Source organism: Choloepus didactylus, chromosome 1, assembly GCF_015220235.1.
Source record: "Choloepus didactylus isolate mChoDid1 chromosome 1, mChoDid1.pri, whole genome shotgun sequence".
Classification (NCBI taxonomy): domain Eukaryota; kingdom Metazoa; phylum Chordata; class Mammalia; order Pilosa; family Megalonychidae; genus Choloepus; species Choloepus didactylus.
Window position 1 is genome coordinate 108,524,932 of NC_051307.1, and position 13,121 is coordinate 108,538,052.

A 13,121-nucleotide genomic window follows, 5' to 3' on the forward strand; every position below is an offset into this window, starting at 1 on the left:
TTTCCTCTCCTCAGGTCTCCGACGGGATTTAGTGATGCTGTTGATCTTAAAAGACCACAGGCCACACCTCGAGCTATAGCTTTGAATAATACAGGTGTCAGGTGGTGCTAGCCATCTCTCTGACAAGCACCCCTGATGACAAGAGAGTATCATGGGGGCCTGAATCTGGTTTCCAAAAGGAATCTGGCAAATCAGTTTGGAGAGGAGGAAGCAGAAATTTTTGGTCACTGAAACAGATCTAATGGCTTCCTCATACTTTTAAGTTACTCTGGCATATAATGCATCATTGAAAAGGCACATAATGACTGCCATTGCCTTCAGGTGGCACTTGCACTTAAAAATTGGAGGGGGGTGGTGTCTGTTTTTTTGTAATCAACTTCAGGTGCTGAGGTTTTAAGACTGGCTTCAGGACTGGGGAGTGTTTACCTTTGAGAGTGCATATGATATTGGGGGTGTGTCAAAAGCAATTTGGAGCCAAATCTACTGAATGAATGAAGTGATCAGTGGTAGACAGGAGGTAGCAGAAGTAATATTGTTTTCAGTAGAAGATGACTTAGGATTTTAAAAAAGTGGTCATGAGCTATTGGCCTGCAGTTTTATATTGTTTTTGGCCCTGCGAGGTTTTTTTTTTAAGAAATTAGTTAGTTGTCAACATTTAAAAATTGCAAGATTTCACCTATAATTGGTGTTTCTGGCTTCATTTGAAAATCAGGGAGATCTAGCAATACTGGGCTTACATTTCTGCTTGACAACAACCTGCCAGAGCTAAGAAGCAGTTGAGCCCTTTGGATGGAGCATATGCTCTCTAGATCTTCACAGCCCTATCACCCCCTGTTGTCTTATACCCTCATTTATGTTACCTGCTTCCCTCATTTATGTTGCTTGCTTAATCCCTGAGGGCATTTGAATTTGCCTTTGAGTGTTAAGATTGATTTTTCTTCTGTGAGTCTTTAACATCTTTAGAAAGTACCAAAATACCTCCCTGGGCCCTAGGTGATCCCAGACTTAGGGTGGGCAATTATCTGGTGCATGGTGGAAACCAGACATGGTGTGGTTATCAGTGATTTAACCTGTTGTATTCTAGAATTATTTCCGACAGGGAATGCTTCAGGGAGGGTAACCAGTGGCTTAGAGAACCAAGGGCGAGCAGTTCTTCAATGAAGAAGCTTTACAGACAATGATACTCTGATGAAATGATAGTATGATGCAGTAAGAAAGGTCTAAGACCAAATCCTGTTACTATAAAAATCACATCATCCTCTCTTGGCCTGTTTCCTCATTACTAACATTGAAAGGATAAAACCTGTCTTGCAGGAGTTTTATGTGGTTTAGAGATAAAGTATGGATAATGCCTTGCTCATCTTAAGCAATTAATCAATAGCAGTGGAAATAACAGTAAAGGTAGCAATAATAATAGTTGTCATTGTTCTCCTCATGAGACTGAGGTTGCTTAGGCCACTTCAGCCTGAATGAACTCTTCTGGACTTAAAATGCCTGGGTTGACGGAAGCAACCCCAGTTCCTGAGAGCATCAGAGCCCTTTTCCCCACCCTCATTCAGCTAGATACTGGTAGGATTGGTTCTTCCACTCTCCTCAGCATCATTTTTTATCATTTGGGAATCCCTTCCCCTTTAGGAAGTTTTTGGTTGTTTTGGTTTTTTGTTTTGTTTTAAAGATGACTTTGGATCAGCATTTCCTAAAGCATTTTTTGCAGAACACTAGTTCTACAGGACATTAAATGCTGTTTCTAAACAAATATTTTTGTTATTTCATGTTCAAATAAGTCTGGGAAATGCTGAATTAAACAAGGCTAAACAGGTTAGTAGGATAGTTTCTAAGAGTATTTAACCATAATGTTAACGTGACTTTTTTATACACATCAATTCCCAAACTTAGTTGACCTTGGGAATTTTTTTTCTCAGACTACCTTGCAGGACTAGTACTCCATTGAATTATAATACAGGAAACACTGCCTCAGATAAATAGAATAAACCTAAAGAAATAAAAGTTAATTTGTCTCAAACTTGGTATAGATAGAATACAGAATGCAAATAGTACATGTATAAATAAATCAAGAAGGTAAAAACAAACAAACTGGATAAGTATTTTAAAACCTGAAGTTTGGTTAGAACTGTAAGAAGATACAAGCAATAGAAAGCTATTTTAAGCTATGAGGTTCAAGCTATCTCTCTGGATCCCTTAGCAATATAAAAGACTGACTCAAGGAGGACTCTTTTTTTATTCCCTGTAGATCAGTGGTGACCTGCCAGTTGCAGGTCATATGTCATCCACCTAGATCTAGTTTGGGGATGAGAATTTAAAAGATGCTTTGATATTGCTACTTCTCAAATATACCCCCACAGTAACATCTTAGTAGGTGAAAAGCAATACTGATTTTTCTCATTGGTGCTCTTACACTCAATAAAGTGTATTATTTGTGTTTCAAGAATGTATAGGTTCCCCCCATGGGAATATCGCCTGCATACATTTTTAATTTTCCTGAACATTCATTCAAGCCAAGAGGTTGTTATTACCACTATAGACCCAAGTTGTTTATACCTTCTACTGGCCCAAAGCCCATATTTACAAAGCAAAACATTTGAGAAGTTCAGGGGAATGACTATTCTTCTAGTCTGCCTAGGACTGTTTTACCAATACGGTTTCACCTTGACTGGACTATTGGTTCTGGCTTCTCTGACCAGTGGGTCCCTATTCCTCCCATGTAACAGCCTGACAGATGCCCAGTCCACGCTTCCCAATAATGTGGGACAATTCCCCCATACACTCGTTATCATTAAAGATGTTGACATACTGTATCATTTTATTTAGTTAAGTAATTCCTCTTTGTCATTTTGGGAGGATTAAAATCCCAATGCCTGTCTATGGGCCTTGATGTTTGTTATTTTAGCTGAGTAGATTTAGAAGGTTATTCTGGGTAGAGAGAACAGTTAGAGTAAATACCTGGGACTTACAGTGTTGGTGGAACCTTATATTTGAGTAGAAGAGTAACAGGAGATAAAGCTGTGGTATTATGTGGGGGTCAGATCAAGCTACTGTTTGGTTTTATTCTATGGACCAGTATTTCCAAACTGAAGAAGGTTCAGACCTCTTTTCAGGGAAGCAATTCTCTCAAATCCCTGATGTTGGCTTAAATTATTTATATTATCATATTATGTAAATATGTGCATTCATAAAGGCATATACAAAGTCTTTCTGCTCATAGCTGTTGTTATAAAATTAAAATAAATTTATAGATTATATGCAAACAAGAGTACATTACGAATACAGTACTAATTTAATGTGGTAGGGAATATTGTTGTGCTAAAATCAGGTAACTTGTAAATTCTCCCCTCTTTTTAACAAGAAGTTAGTTTTTGACTACCCCTCTGTTATTCTGATGGGCCAATCAATGTGATAGTCCATCTCAAGATACAGTACTTTTAAAACTTAAAACAAATTTGTCATTCCATACTACTATCCTTAAGTCTAATGAACTTTGGGAAATTGTTACCGCAAAGATGGGAACTGCATAGTACTTTTCTTTATAACGTTAAAATGTGACATGACATCATAATGTGCCTCTACTACTGTATACTGCTTGAATACAGCTTCTTCCACCATAGTTCTCTATTTAATATACTCTGGGGGAAAAAATGCTGTGAAACCTTTGTCCAATAGGCTGTGATGTCATTTGACTTTCGTTTGGCATTGTTTATACATTAAATCTTCTTTTCTAACTTGCCCGTGAAATTAAGGAGGTCTCTGCTACACTGTATTGTTTCTATGATGTCAGGTAAAAGATTCAATTTATTAACTAACTTAAAAAAAATACACAGTCCTAACAAGAAGATGCCTTTCATTGCAAAATTGATCTGCAAAAGAGAAATTTTTGCCTTTACGATGGGCAGAATTCAACATGAATGACACAGCAGATGTGGGGTGTGTTACCATATGACCTTAGTTCCTGACAGGCTGGGTAGAGGAGGGTGTCAGGAGGCTAAGGCAGAAGAGCCCTTCTCATGGCAATGAATGGTGCCATCATTGATTCCGTTCTACAACCAGTCCCTAAGTGTTACTCTTGACACCTTTCTTTCTCACTCCCATATCTAAGCCATCACCGAGTTCTGTTGATTTTACCTTGTCAATTTTTCTTGAGTCCATCCACTTTTATCTCTATCGTCACAATACAATCCAAGCCATCATCATTTGTTTCTTGAATGACAGCAGTCACTCCTAGCTGAACTCGTCTCTTCCATTCTGGCTCAGTAATTCCTCCTGTACTCTGCCAGCCACAGTGCAGTGTTCAAATTGCAAATCTGATGATCACAACCCTTTAAAAACCTTTCAATGGTTGCCTTTTGCTCTTTACTCTAAAAACCTGTAACATGGTCTACAAGGCTTTCAGAGATGTTCTTTTCCTTCTTCCTACCTGCCTTCTCCAGCCTTTGTTGTTCCTTTTGCTTGGATGGCTCTCTCCTTTATACACCTCCATCATCTTCACAACCTAAACTCCTACTATCCTTCAGATGTAACATATACCTTTCTTTTTGAGTACTCACTGCAGTTATAATTTAAATTTTTATTAATGTTTATCTGAGACTTTACATTCCATGAGGGCAGGAAACTTGTCTATTTTAGTGCCATTCTATCTCCTCATATGTTGAACGAACATAGGGAATATATTCTAGAACATAAATATTTTTAAATGCATGCAATTCTATATTGCAACATAATTTCTGTAGCCCCTTGATCGAGGGTTGGGGAATATCAACCGTAAATTCACATACACTTTTCAAGGAGGGGTTGTTTGCAATCATAATATGGAAATAAGTTAAGTGAAATTATTTGGCCCAGAACATACTTGGATGGACCAAGAAAGATTTTAGAAGTTTTTTTTTAATCTTATATAACAGCACGATATGTAGCTTTTCATTGCTACAGTTTTGAGGCATGATTGGTAATCCTAGTATGCTTCAGTGAGGTGGCTTGAGGAGAGCTGAGGAAAGTTTTCCTTATCTAACTGGCTGGCCAGAGTCGCTTCAGGAATTCTGATCAGTAGAGAATTTTCTATGTAGTGTGAAGTAGGAAACCCTGAGTTTTTTTTTCATATGGGTAACCAATTTTCATAGTGCTATTTATTGAATCAATTTCCTTTCCTCATTGAAGTTTAATGTTTTCTCTGTCACAAATCAAGCTAACATATGTATGTGCACAGAGACTCTTTATTCTACGGCATTGCTCTATTAATCTGTCCTTGTGCAACAGCACACTTTGTTAATTACTTCAGCTTTATAAATTGTTGAAGGATTACATTGTATGAAGAAGGAAGTGACTTTACCTTTCCCCCCCCCCTTTTTTTTCTTAATTCTCTAAAAGGGATAATCATAATACCTACCCATACGGTTGCTACAGAGACTAACAAGAAATAAGAATTGTATGCAAAGGACCAGATACGTAGTAGGTAGGTACTCTTTCAGCACTGAGTAGCCTTTATGTTACAGATAAAGCACAGACAGAAATAAAGTGATCAGTTTCTCTGGGAGCCTTGGTTTCATTTATAAAAAGAAAAGGACAGGTTAACAAACCATTTCTAAGGCTCTTGCCACTTCTTAAATTGCGATCCTAGCATTTTATTATCTGGAAACCAGGCAGAATAACATTCTAAGACTGGGGGTTGGGATAAAAGTGAGAAGGGCGATATCTGCGCAGAACACAAGGTCGAATCATGAGCAAGCAATCATAAAATGTTAAGTGCTACAAAAGATAAAGATTTGGGGCTGGCCAGCGTGACGACGACTCCCCTCGGGCCAGATGCAGGCTGCGATGACCTTCACAGCGAAATGTGGGGCACAAGCAGCCGCGCGCCGTCGGAACGTCCTCGCCCACGACACAGGGCTGCCCACGAACACAAGCCTAAGGTCGACCTTCGCCGCTGCCTACCGGGATACACGACCTCAGAGAAGATTCCAGAGAGATTCACAGAGGTACGGGGACGGATGGACAGATTCCGGAGCGCCGTGGAAAAGAGGAGCAGCCTGCACCTCCTCCACAGTTCCTGCGGTGCTTCTGGGAAATGTAGTCCTGTGTCAGGTATCGCGCCCTAGGTTCCTGGAAGGGAAGACTACACTTCCCTTCAGTCTTGGGGAGTCTTTGTGCAGCGCGCCTGCGCGATGTGGCGGCCGAAGCCGCTATAAAGGCTTGTTTTGCTTTGGGGCTGATGCTCCGGAGCGTGCTTGAGTGGCCTGTGCGGCTCTGCGGGAGCTGGGATACAGGTAGGTAGCGGTTACCACCGCACCCCTTCCCTTTCCCTTGGTTGTCACTGGGATCATTCCCGCGTTTCCTCGGGGCATGGCGTGCTGCGGTCGCAGATACGAGCAGTTCGGGAGAGGTCGAACACTTGAAAAACGGGGCCTGGTCTCCCTCTACTCTTCCGCCGCCCCCTCCCCGAGATATGACCCCTGGGGGGCTCATGGGGTCTTTCCATCAGAAGGCAGGGTCGGGATGAGTGGTCAGGGGTTCCAGCTGCATTACTGGCTGCGGCCACTAGGGGGAGCTGCGTCCGCAGACCCGTGGGTGTCGGTCGCTATGCCTCGCCAGGCTTGAACTGGCCGTGGGAACGCCCTAGGGCCAGGGCATCCCAGGCGAAGCTGGCTCGAGAGAATCCCCCATCTTCAAGATTAGGGTAAGGCGGCCCGGGGCACCCCCGCTCAAGCCGCAGACCGGAGACCATGAGCTGTGAACCACTTTAGAAGTCATTCTCCTGTTTTTGCAAATGGGTAAATAAAGGTGAATGACATAAGCACGCACAGAAGACCCTTGGCACAGAGCTCGGGATGGAACCCCGATCTCTTGATTGTCATCCGGTGTTCTTTCCACTTCCACCACGCAGAGCTGCACGTTGCTCTGTGTTTATTATACAGGGGTCATTTGATTCCTGCACAGACGTGCGGGGGCAGGGGCAGATGGGCGCAGTGATGACTGGGAAAGTTTCAAATGGTTTTGAAGGAGGAGGTGGATCGATTATACTGGTGTCTGTATCGTGGAGCTTGAAGGCGCAACAAGTGTATTGCAGGAAGTGTAGTAAATAGGACCTCAGGACCCAGTCCCTCGTGTTAAGGTGGACATTTTGGCTTCAGGTCTTCCTGTGCGCCCTCAGGGCCTGAGGTCTGAGGTCTCCGAAACTTATCAAGGAATCTTGTGATAAAGGCAATTTGGGAGACACCATCTGGCCAGTTGCAGTTCTTGTAATCCTCTGCAACCCTTCCCCCCATGCAGTTTAGTCTGCATCATTGTGCAGGGATGATACTTTTATCACTGAAAGGAGAGTCTTTGATTAAAAAAGGTCTCAACTCTCTTAATCTTGAGCCTGGGCACTTATTTGGGGTACTCTCACTTTGATTATTCTGTTGCCATCATACAGCTCTGTCCCAAATGCAAATAAAAATTCTTTCTCTTCTTCCTCCCTTGGAGCTAAGGTAAGCTGGCATTTTAAAAGACAAAAAAAAAAAAAAAAAAAAAAAAAAAAACTTTAAGGGAGAACTGAAGAAAATATGGAAATTCTATACAAATAGTCTGGTCCAGTGATCTGTCCTTAGTTGCTTCCTTCAGATTTGGGCCTTGTTTCTTTCCAGAATTTAGGGCTTCCTAGCTCTTGGCTGGCCTCCAGGTTGCGTGCCTTGATTTACCTCTCTTTACACAGAAGATGGTCTCCTCCTTCAGTGCCAAAGGATAGTAACTTGGTGCCTACTGAGGCCTGCCTACCTGATGGCTGTGCCTCTTTCCCTAGGAAATTAGAGACAAGGGAATGGGAAACTGCACCCTATCCCCTTCATAAGGAAGTAACCTGGTTGCTTAAGCCCAAATGTTTAGCACTGTCTTACCCTACCAGTCACAATAGCCACAAAACAATAATTATTTTTATTGTAACAGGGAAGTCATCTCATTCTTGTCTTATAGGCTCTAATGATTTTACTTTATCCTTTGGAATAAAGCGATTGAAAGGAAACTTGGTTATCATGGGTTCATAGATAATCGAGATAATCTTCATGTTTTTCATGACATGGCATTTGGTATAGTGAATGAGTTACATTCAAACTCCCCTCCCCTGCCCTTTTTTTTTTTTTTTTGAGTAGTTCTAATTGCTTCCTCTTTCAGATAGTCAGCTAGGCTAGGGAACCATTGGAGGGTAAGATTGGGCTTCTGTGATCCCTGTAAGAAGAAGGATTACTCACATCTGCAGCTTGACATTAGGGACACTGGCAGATGCCAGGTCTGTTTATAGTTGGGGCTTAATGAGGTCTCAGTGGCCTGCTTGCCATGCTCTTGTTTGGTAAGCCTGTGTTCTCTGTGGTGCAATTTGTCATTGGACAAGGTGACTTTTTTTTTTTAAGATAAGTAACTTAGCTGTATCAACGATGGTACTTGAATCAGACCTCTGAAATGCAAGAGATCAAGCTTGCATTGTGCTGGATTCTGTCTCTTGTGGAGAAGATTTAGTCCTTTTTAAATTTACAGGAATAGTGAGTGTTCTTTTTTTCTGATACCTTAAAATATGAATTGTAACTGTCAGAATTTTGTGCTGTAAAAGTAGTACTTTTAAGTCAGTGATAGCAAGGGATTTATGGAATGCAAAAGGTAACACAGCCACACTTTAATTTCAGGCGAGGCTGGTAGGAAAGCTTCTGTCTGGGAAACTTTGCATGATCTTCAGAGTGGAAGAAACATTTTAGAGGGGTGTGTGTGTGTGTGTGTGTGTGTGTGTGTGTGTGTGTTTATTTTTAAAAAGTAACCACAGTTGAGACAGGATATTGGTTAGAATTAGCCAGGCAAGCAGTAGTTTAGAACAGAATTTCAGGTAGAAACTAGATAAGGCTTACCTAGTACAGGTTTTGTTTTAATACAGCTTTGCTGAGTTATAATTTACATATCATAAAATTCCCCATTTAAAGTGTATAATTGAGTATTTTTTTTTTAGTATATTCACAGAGGTGTGCCACCATCACCACTTTGTAACTTTAGAACATTTTCAGCACCCCAAGGGGAATTTGATTTTAAAGTTAAGGTATAATACTTTAATGTATTTTAGCTGTATAACTTCATGGAGCTAATTAGAAAACTTAGCTAATTATAAAAATGCAGAGATGGACTATATCTTTGGTAGAGTGTTTTGCAAGTTTTCATTTCATATTTAGTAGGAGAAATGTCTATTTTTTGGTTGTGGAGTTTACTGCCCTTGGAACAAATTTAAATTGTTTCCAGAAACTCTTTTGTTTGAAAACCTATGTAAATGCTTTATACACTGAGGTTAGTTGAAGAGGGTGGGTGTCGCTGTATGAGTGTTTTTATTGTTTCTGGTCTTTGTTTTGCTCCTTCGAGGTGGATAGAGGTAATTCTTCCTGATTCTATTATACTGAATGTTTTCTTCTTAAAAAATGGTATGACACTTGAAAATGGTTTGAAAATTTTTATTTTATAAATATAACAGTGGAAAGCTTTAATACTTTTACTCTTCTTTTTCCCTTATTTTAATGCACTTTAGCTTATGATTAAGCCCAATCTAGGAAATACCTGTTCTTAATGAATTTTTAATTTCAGAAATTCTGAAGTGAAACCAAGAGTCTGTAAGCCCTGGCATGCTCACTCGGAGAAGATGAAGGATATCGACATAGGAAAAGAGTATATCATCCCCAGTCCTGGGTTTAGAAACGTGAGAGAGAGAACCAGCACCTCGGCACAGCACAGAGAACACGAGGAATCCAAATACAAGAGAACGCGTCCGGTCAGTTTTTTTTCTCCCCGACAGTACCTTTTTTTACCAACTTGTTGTACTAGACCACACATTCTTTTTTTTTTTTTTTTTGTATGCTGCATTATTAAAAATACACTTATTTTTCTTTATTGGCTTAAAGTCACTATTAAGAATATTTGTTTTCTTATGAAGGATTTGCTGGTTCATAGCCCTCAGTAAATGGAAAGGAAGGTTGGCTCTTAGTCTCCTACCTATTTCTTTCTTTCTGTTCTCTGCTTTTCCAGTTTTACTCCTTTTTGGTGCCTCTTGAAAGGGCTTTGCTTAAGGGAAGACAACCCAGGGGGCAGGCTGGGGGTGGGGAGGACATATGCGTCATCATTAAGCTTCATTCATGTACATAAACAAAATTGTTTTTTCCCTCTGCCTGTGTTGTTTGCGTTGAAAGTGTGAATCCTGTGAAGAGACTCATTCATACTTCAGGGTATTTAAATTTAAATAAATTTAAATTTATTCAGAGGATGCTTGGAACAGTTATAGATAGTTGTAGGATAATCAGTAAGTTTTTCAAGTAAATCTATGAATGTAGAGCTGCCTTTAAGTAATGATTTAGTTTCCTCAAAGTGAAATAATGGAGATGCATTTGAAACTGGAGGAAATATTTTTTTTCGGTCTTGAAATACAAAGGTAACTAAGAAGGCAGAATGGGAATAATTGGGTTTAGGAAGGTGTGTGTTCATGTATTTATTATGTGAAAACTTGAGAAAGATCTAGATTTTGCACCTGACACTGGAGTTTCACCAACCTGATGTCACCTATGGTTGGTGGAAGCCGTTGCCTTATTAATCAAAATTTCCTCACTAATCCGTCATTTCTGTCCCCCCACTGTATATTATAGAATGCATTCTCATTCTGGCTTTACTTTGGAGAATAGATTCTCATAAGCAATGTTGTATCCTTCTTTGGTGCCAGTTTCATAACTTTTTTGTGTTCTTTTGTGTAGTTCTTATGTTAATTAAACATTTGTTGAATATCTTCTCTGTGCTGACATTGTTACTATAGCATTTAAATCTGGAAAAAGTCACAGAGGTAACACTGGAGCAAGGCCTTGAAGGATGATTAGGAGTTTACTGTTAGATGGGGAAGCTTTCCAGGCAATAAGAGTCAAGGCCCAGAGTTACAGGGAAAGTGCGCTGCATGTTGGGACCTGGGGTATGTTACTATATCATCTGTACCTCAGTGGTTTAGTGTTAAAATGGTGATGATAGTAGTTAACTAACTCGTGATCGTTGAAGATTAAATGAGATATTACATATAAAGTGCTTAGAATGATGATTGGCACATACCCAGTGCTCAATCAGTGTTAGTCTTACAACTAATTATCTAGAGTGTAGGATGTGTGTAGGGAGTAGGAGGTTAGGCTAAGAATTTTTGTTTTAATTTTTCGAGATGATTTTAGGTTCACATGCAGTTGTAAAAAAAAAACACAGAGAGATCCTTTAACCCTTTTATTCAGCTTCCCCCAGTGGTAACATCTCATGTAAGTATAGCACAATGTCACAACCAAGATATTGACATTGATCTGATTATCAGCCTTATTCAGATTTCACCAGTTTCACATGCATTTATTTGTGTGTGTATTTAGTTCTTTGCAGTTTTTCACATGTGTAGATCCATATGCCCACCACCCACAGACAAGATAGAAAACAGTTCCAGCACAAGGATCTCTCATGCTTGGCCACCTCCCTCCCCACCCTGCCCCTCAACCCCAGGCAGCCACTAATCAGTTCCCCAGCTCTGTAATTTTGTTACTTTAAGATGCTCTGTAAATGAAATCACACAGTCACCTTTTGAGATTGGATTTTTTTTCATTCCACATAATTCCCTTGAGATCCATCCACAGTCACCTTTTGAGATTGGATTTTTTTTCATTCCACATAATTCCCTTGAGATCCATCCAATTTGTCAGGTGTATCAGTGGTTCTTTTATTGCTGAGTAATATTTCATGTTACAGATATACCACAGTTTGTTTAACCATTCACTCATTGAAAGAAATTTGGGTTATTTCCAGTTTTTGGCTATTACAAATAAAGCTGCTTTGAACATTTGTATACAGGATATTGTGGACATAAGTCTTCATTTCTCCGGATGCATGCCCAGGAGTACAATTGCTGGGTCATTGGTGAACGTGTGTTTAGTTTTATAAGAAACTGCAGGACTCTTTTTTCCAGAATGGCTGTACCATTTTATATTCCCACCTGCAATGTATGAGTGATCCAGTTTCTCCACATTCCTGTCTCACACTTGGTGTTTTCAGTATCTTTATTTTAGCCGCTCTGATAGGTTTGTAGTAATATCTTATTGTGGTTTTAATTTGCATTTCTCTTATGGCTAGTGATGTTGAACTGAATTTTTAAGGAGGAATTTTTAAGATTAGATTTTTATCTTGGTGAGATTAGTCTTGGGCAATGCAGAAAAACCTGGACAGGAGAGACAAAATAGTCAGAAGGCTGCTGTGCCAGCCCACATGAGAGAAGCTGGGAGTCTATTTCCAAACATCGGGATGGGGATGGAAGAGAGGGGAAGATTAAGAAGCAACTCAGGAAGGAGGGGGAGACACCTAGAGGTGCCTGGGATAGATGGTCACGATTTTAAACTATTACTGGACATACGTGAAGAAGAGATTTGAGGCAGGAATGAGTTTGATTTTAAGCATGTTCAATTTGAAGTTCATTCAGGTAAAATTATCAGTAGATAGTTACAGCTTAGTCAAGAAATAGAGTAGGGAAAATATTTTGGAACCATTGGTGTATGCTGGTAGATGAAGACTTGGGAGTGAGCAGGCTTGCCCATGGGTGGCTTGGAGAACAGGAAAAGGTTGGAACCTGAGAAGCCAGTGTGTGGTCTTGTGATATTCCTGGGGCCAGAGTCCTTATCCAGTTTGTTAGAGCAGAATTGGGATTTGAGTATGAAGTGGTGAAAGCAAGCTTTTCCTCTGCAAATGGAAAAGAACTGGAAATAGAATGCTGTGCCTTTTGTCCTCTAAATTAGTAGGTTAGCTGCCATGACAGCAAGTTTCCTCCCTGTAACTGAAGCTTTATCTTGAAGAAACAGGAAAGCTAATAGCAATTTTATAAAATTTCAGGGGTCCTCATGAATTTTATTTCCATTCCCTTTCGTGTTTTCTAAACTTTTAAATTTGACCAGTTTTCTTGATTTTTACCACAGCCTTTACTGAACTTTATTACTTAAAATATTTCTTTCAGTCTATTCACTTCTTTTTTCCCTCAGCTTTGACCTAAGCAATAAAATCATAGGTTTAGGCAACCTGTTTTTTAGACACATTAAAATGAAAACATAGCTATTAAATATTTT

The 13,121-nt window shown here is 39.9% G+C and overlaps 1 protein-coding gene across 6 annotated transcripts in view; it reads left to right on the plus strand.

The window, feature by feature from the left end:
• Positions 1-5,960: 5,960 nt before the first annotated feature.
• Positions 5,961-13,121, plus strand: part of ABCC5 (ATP binding cassette subfamily C member 5) — a 112,152-nt gene continuing 104,991 nt past the window's right edge. For 2 of the 6 annotated variants that reach the window (XM_037839538.1, XM_037839541.1), the window contains exons 1-2: positions 6,126-6,272; positions 9,595-9,778. In XM_037839538.1, coding sequence (XP_037695466.1) covers positions 9,650-9,778 — 129 coding nt within the window. In that variant the 5' untranslated portion in view covers positions 6,126-6,272; positions 9,595-9,649. Of the gene's footprint in view, positions 5,985-6,124; positions 6,273-8,207; positions 8,330-8,382; positions 8,520-9,594; positions 9,779-13,121 lie in introns of those variants that run through there. The other 4 variants (XM_037839529.1, XM_037839521.1, XM_037839527.1 and 1 more) reach the window with 4 other exon arrangements.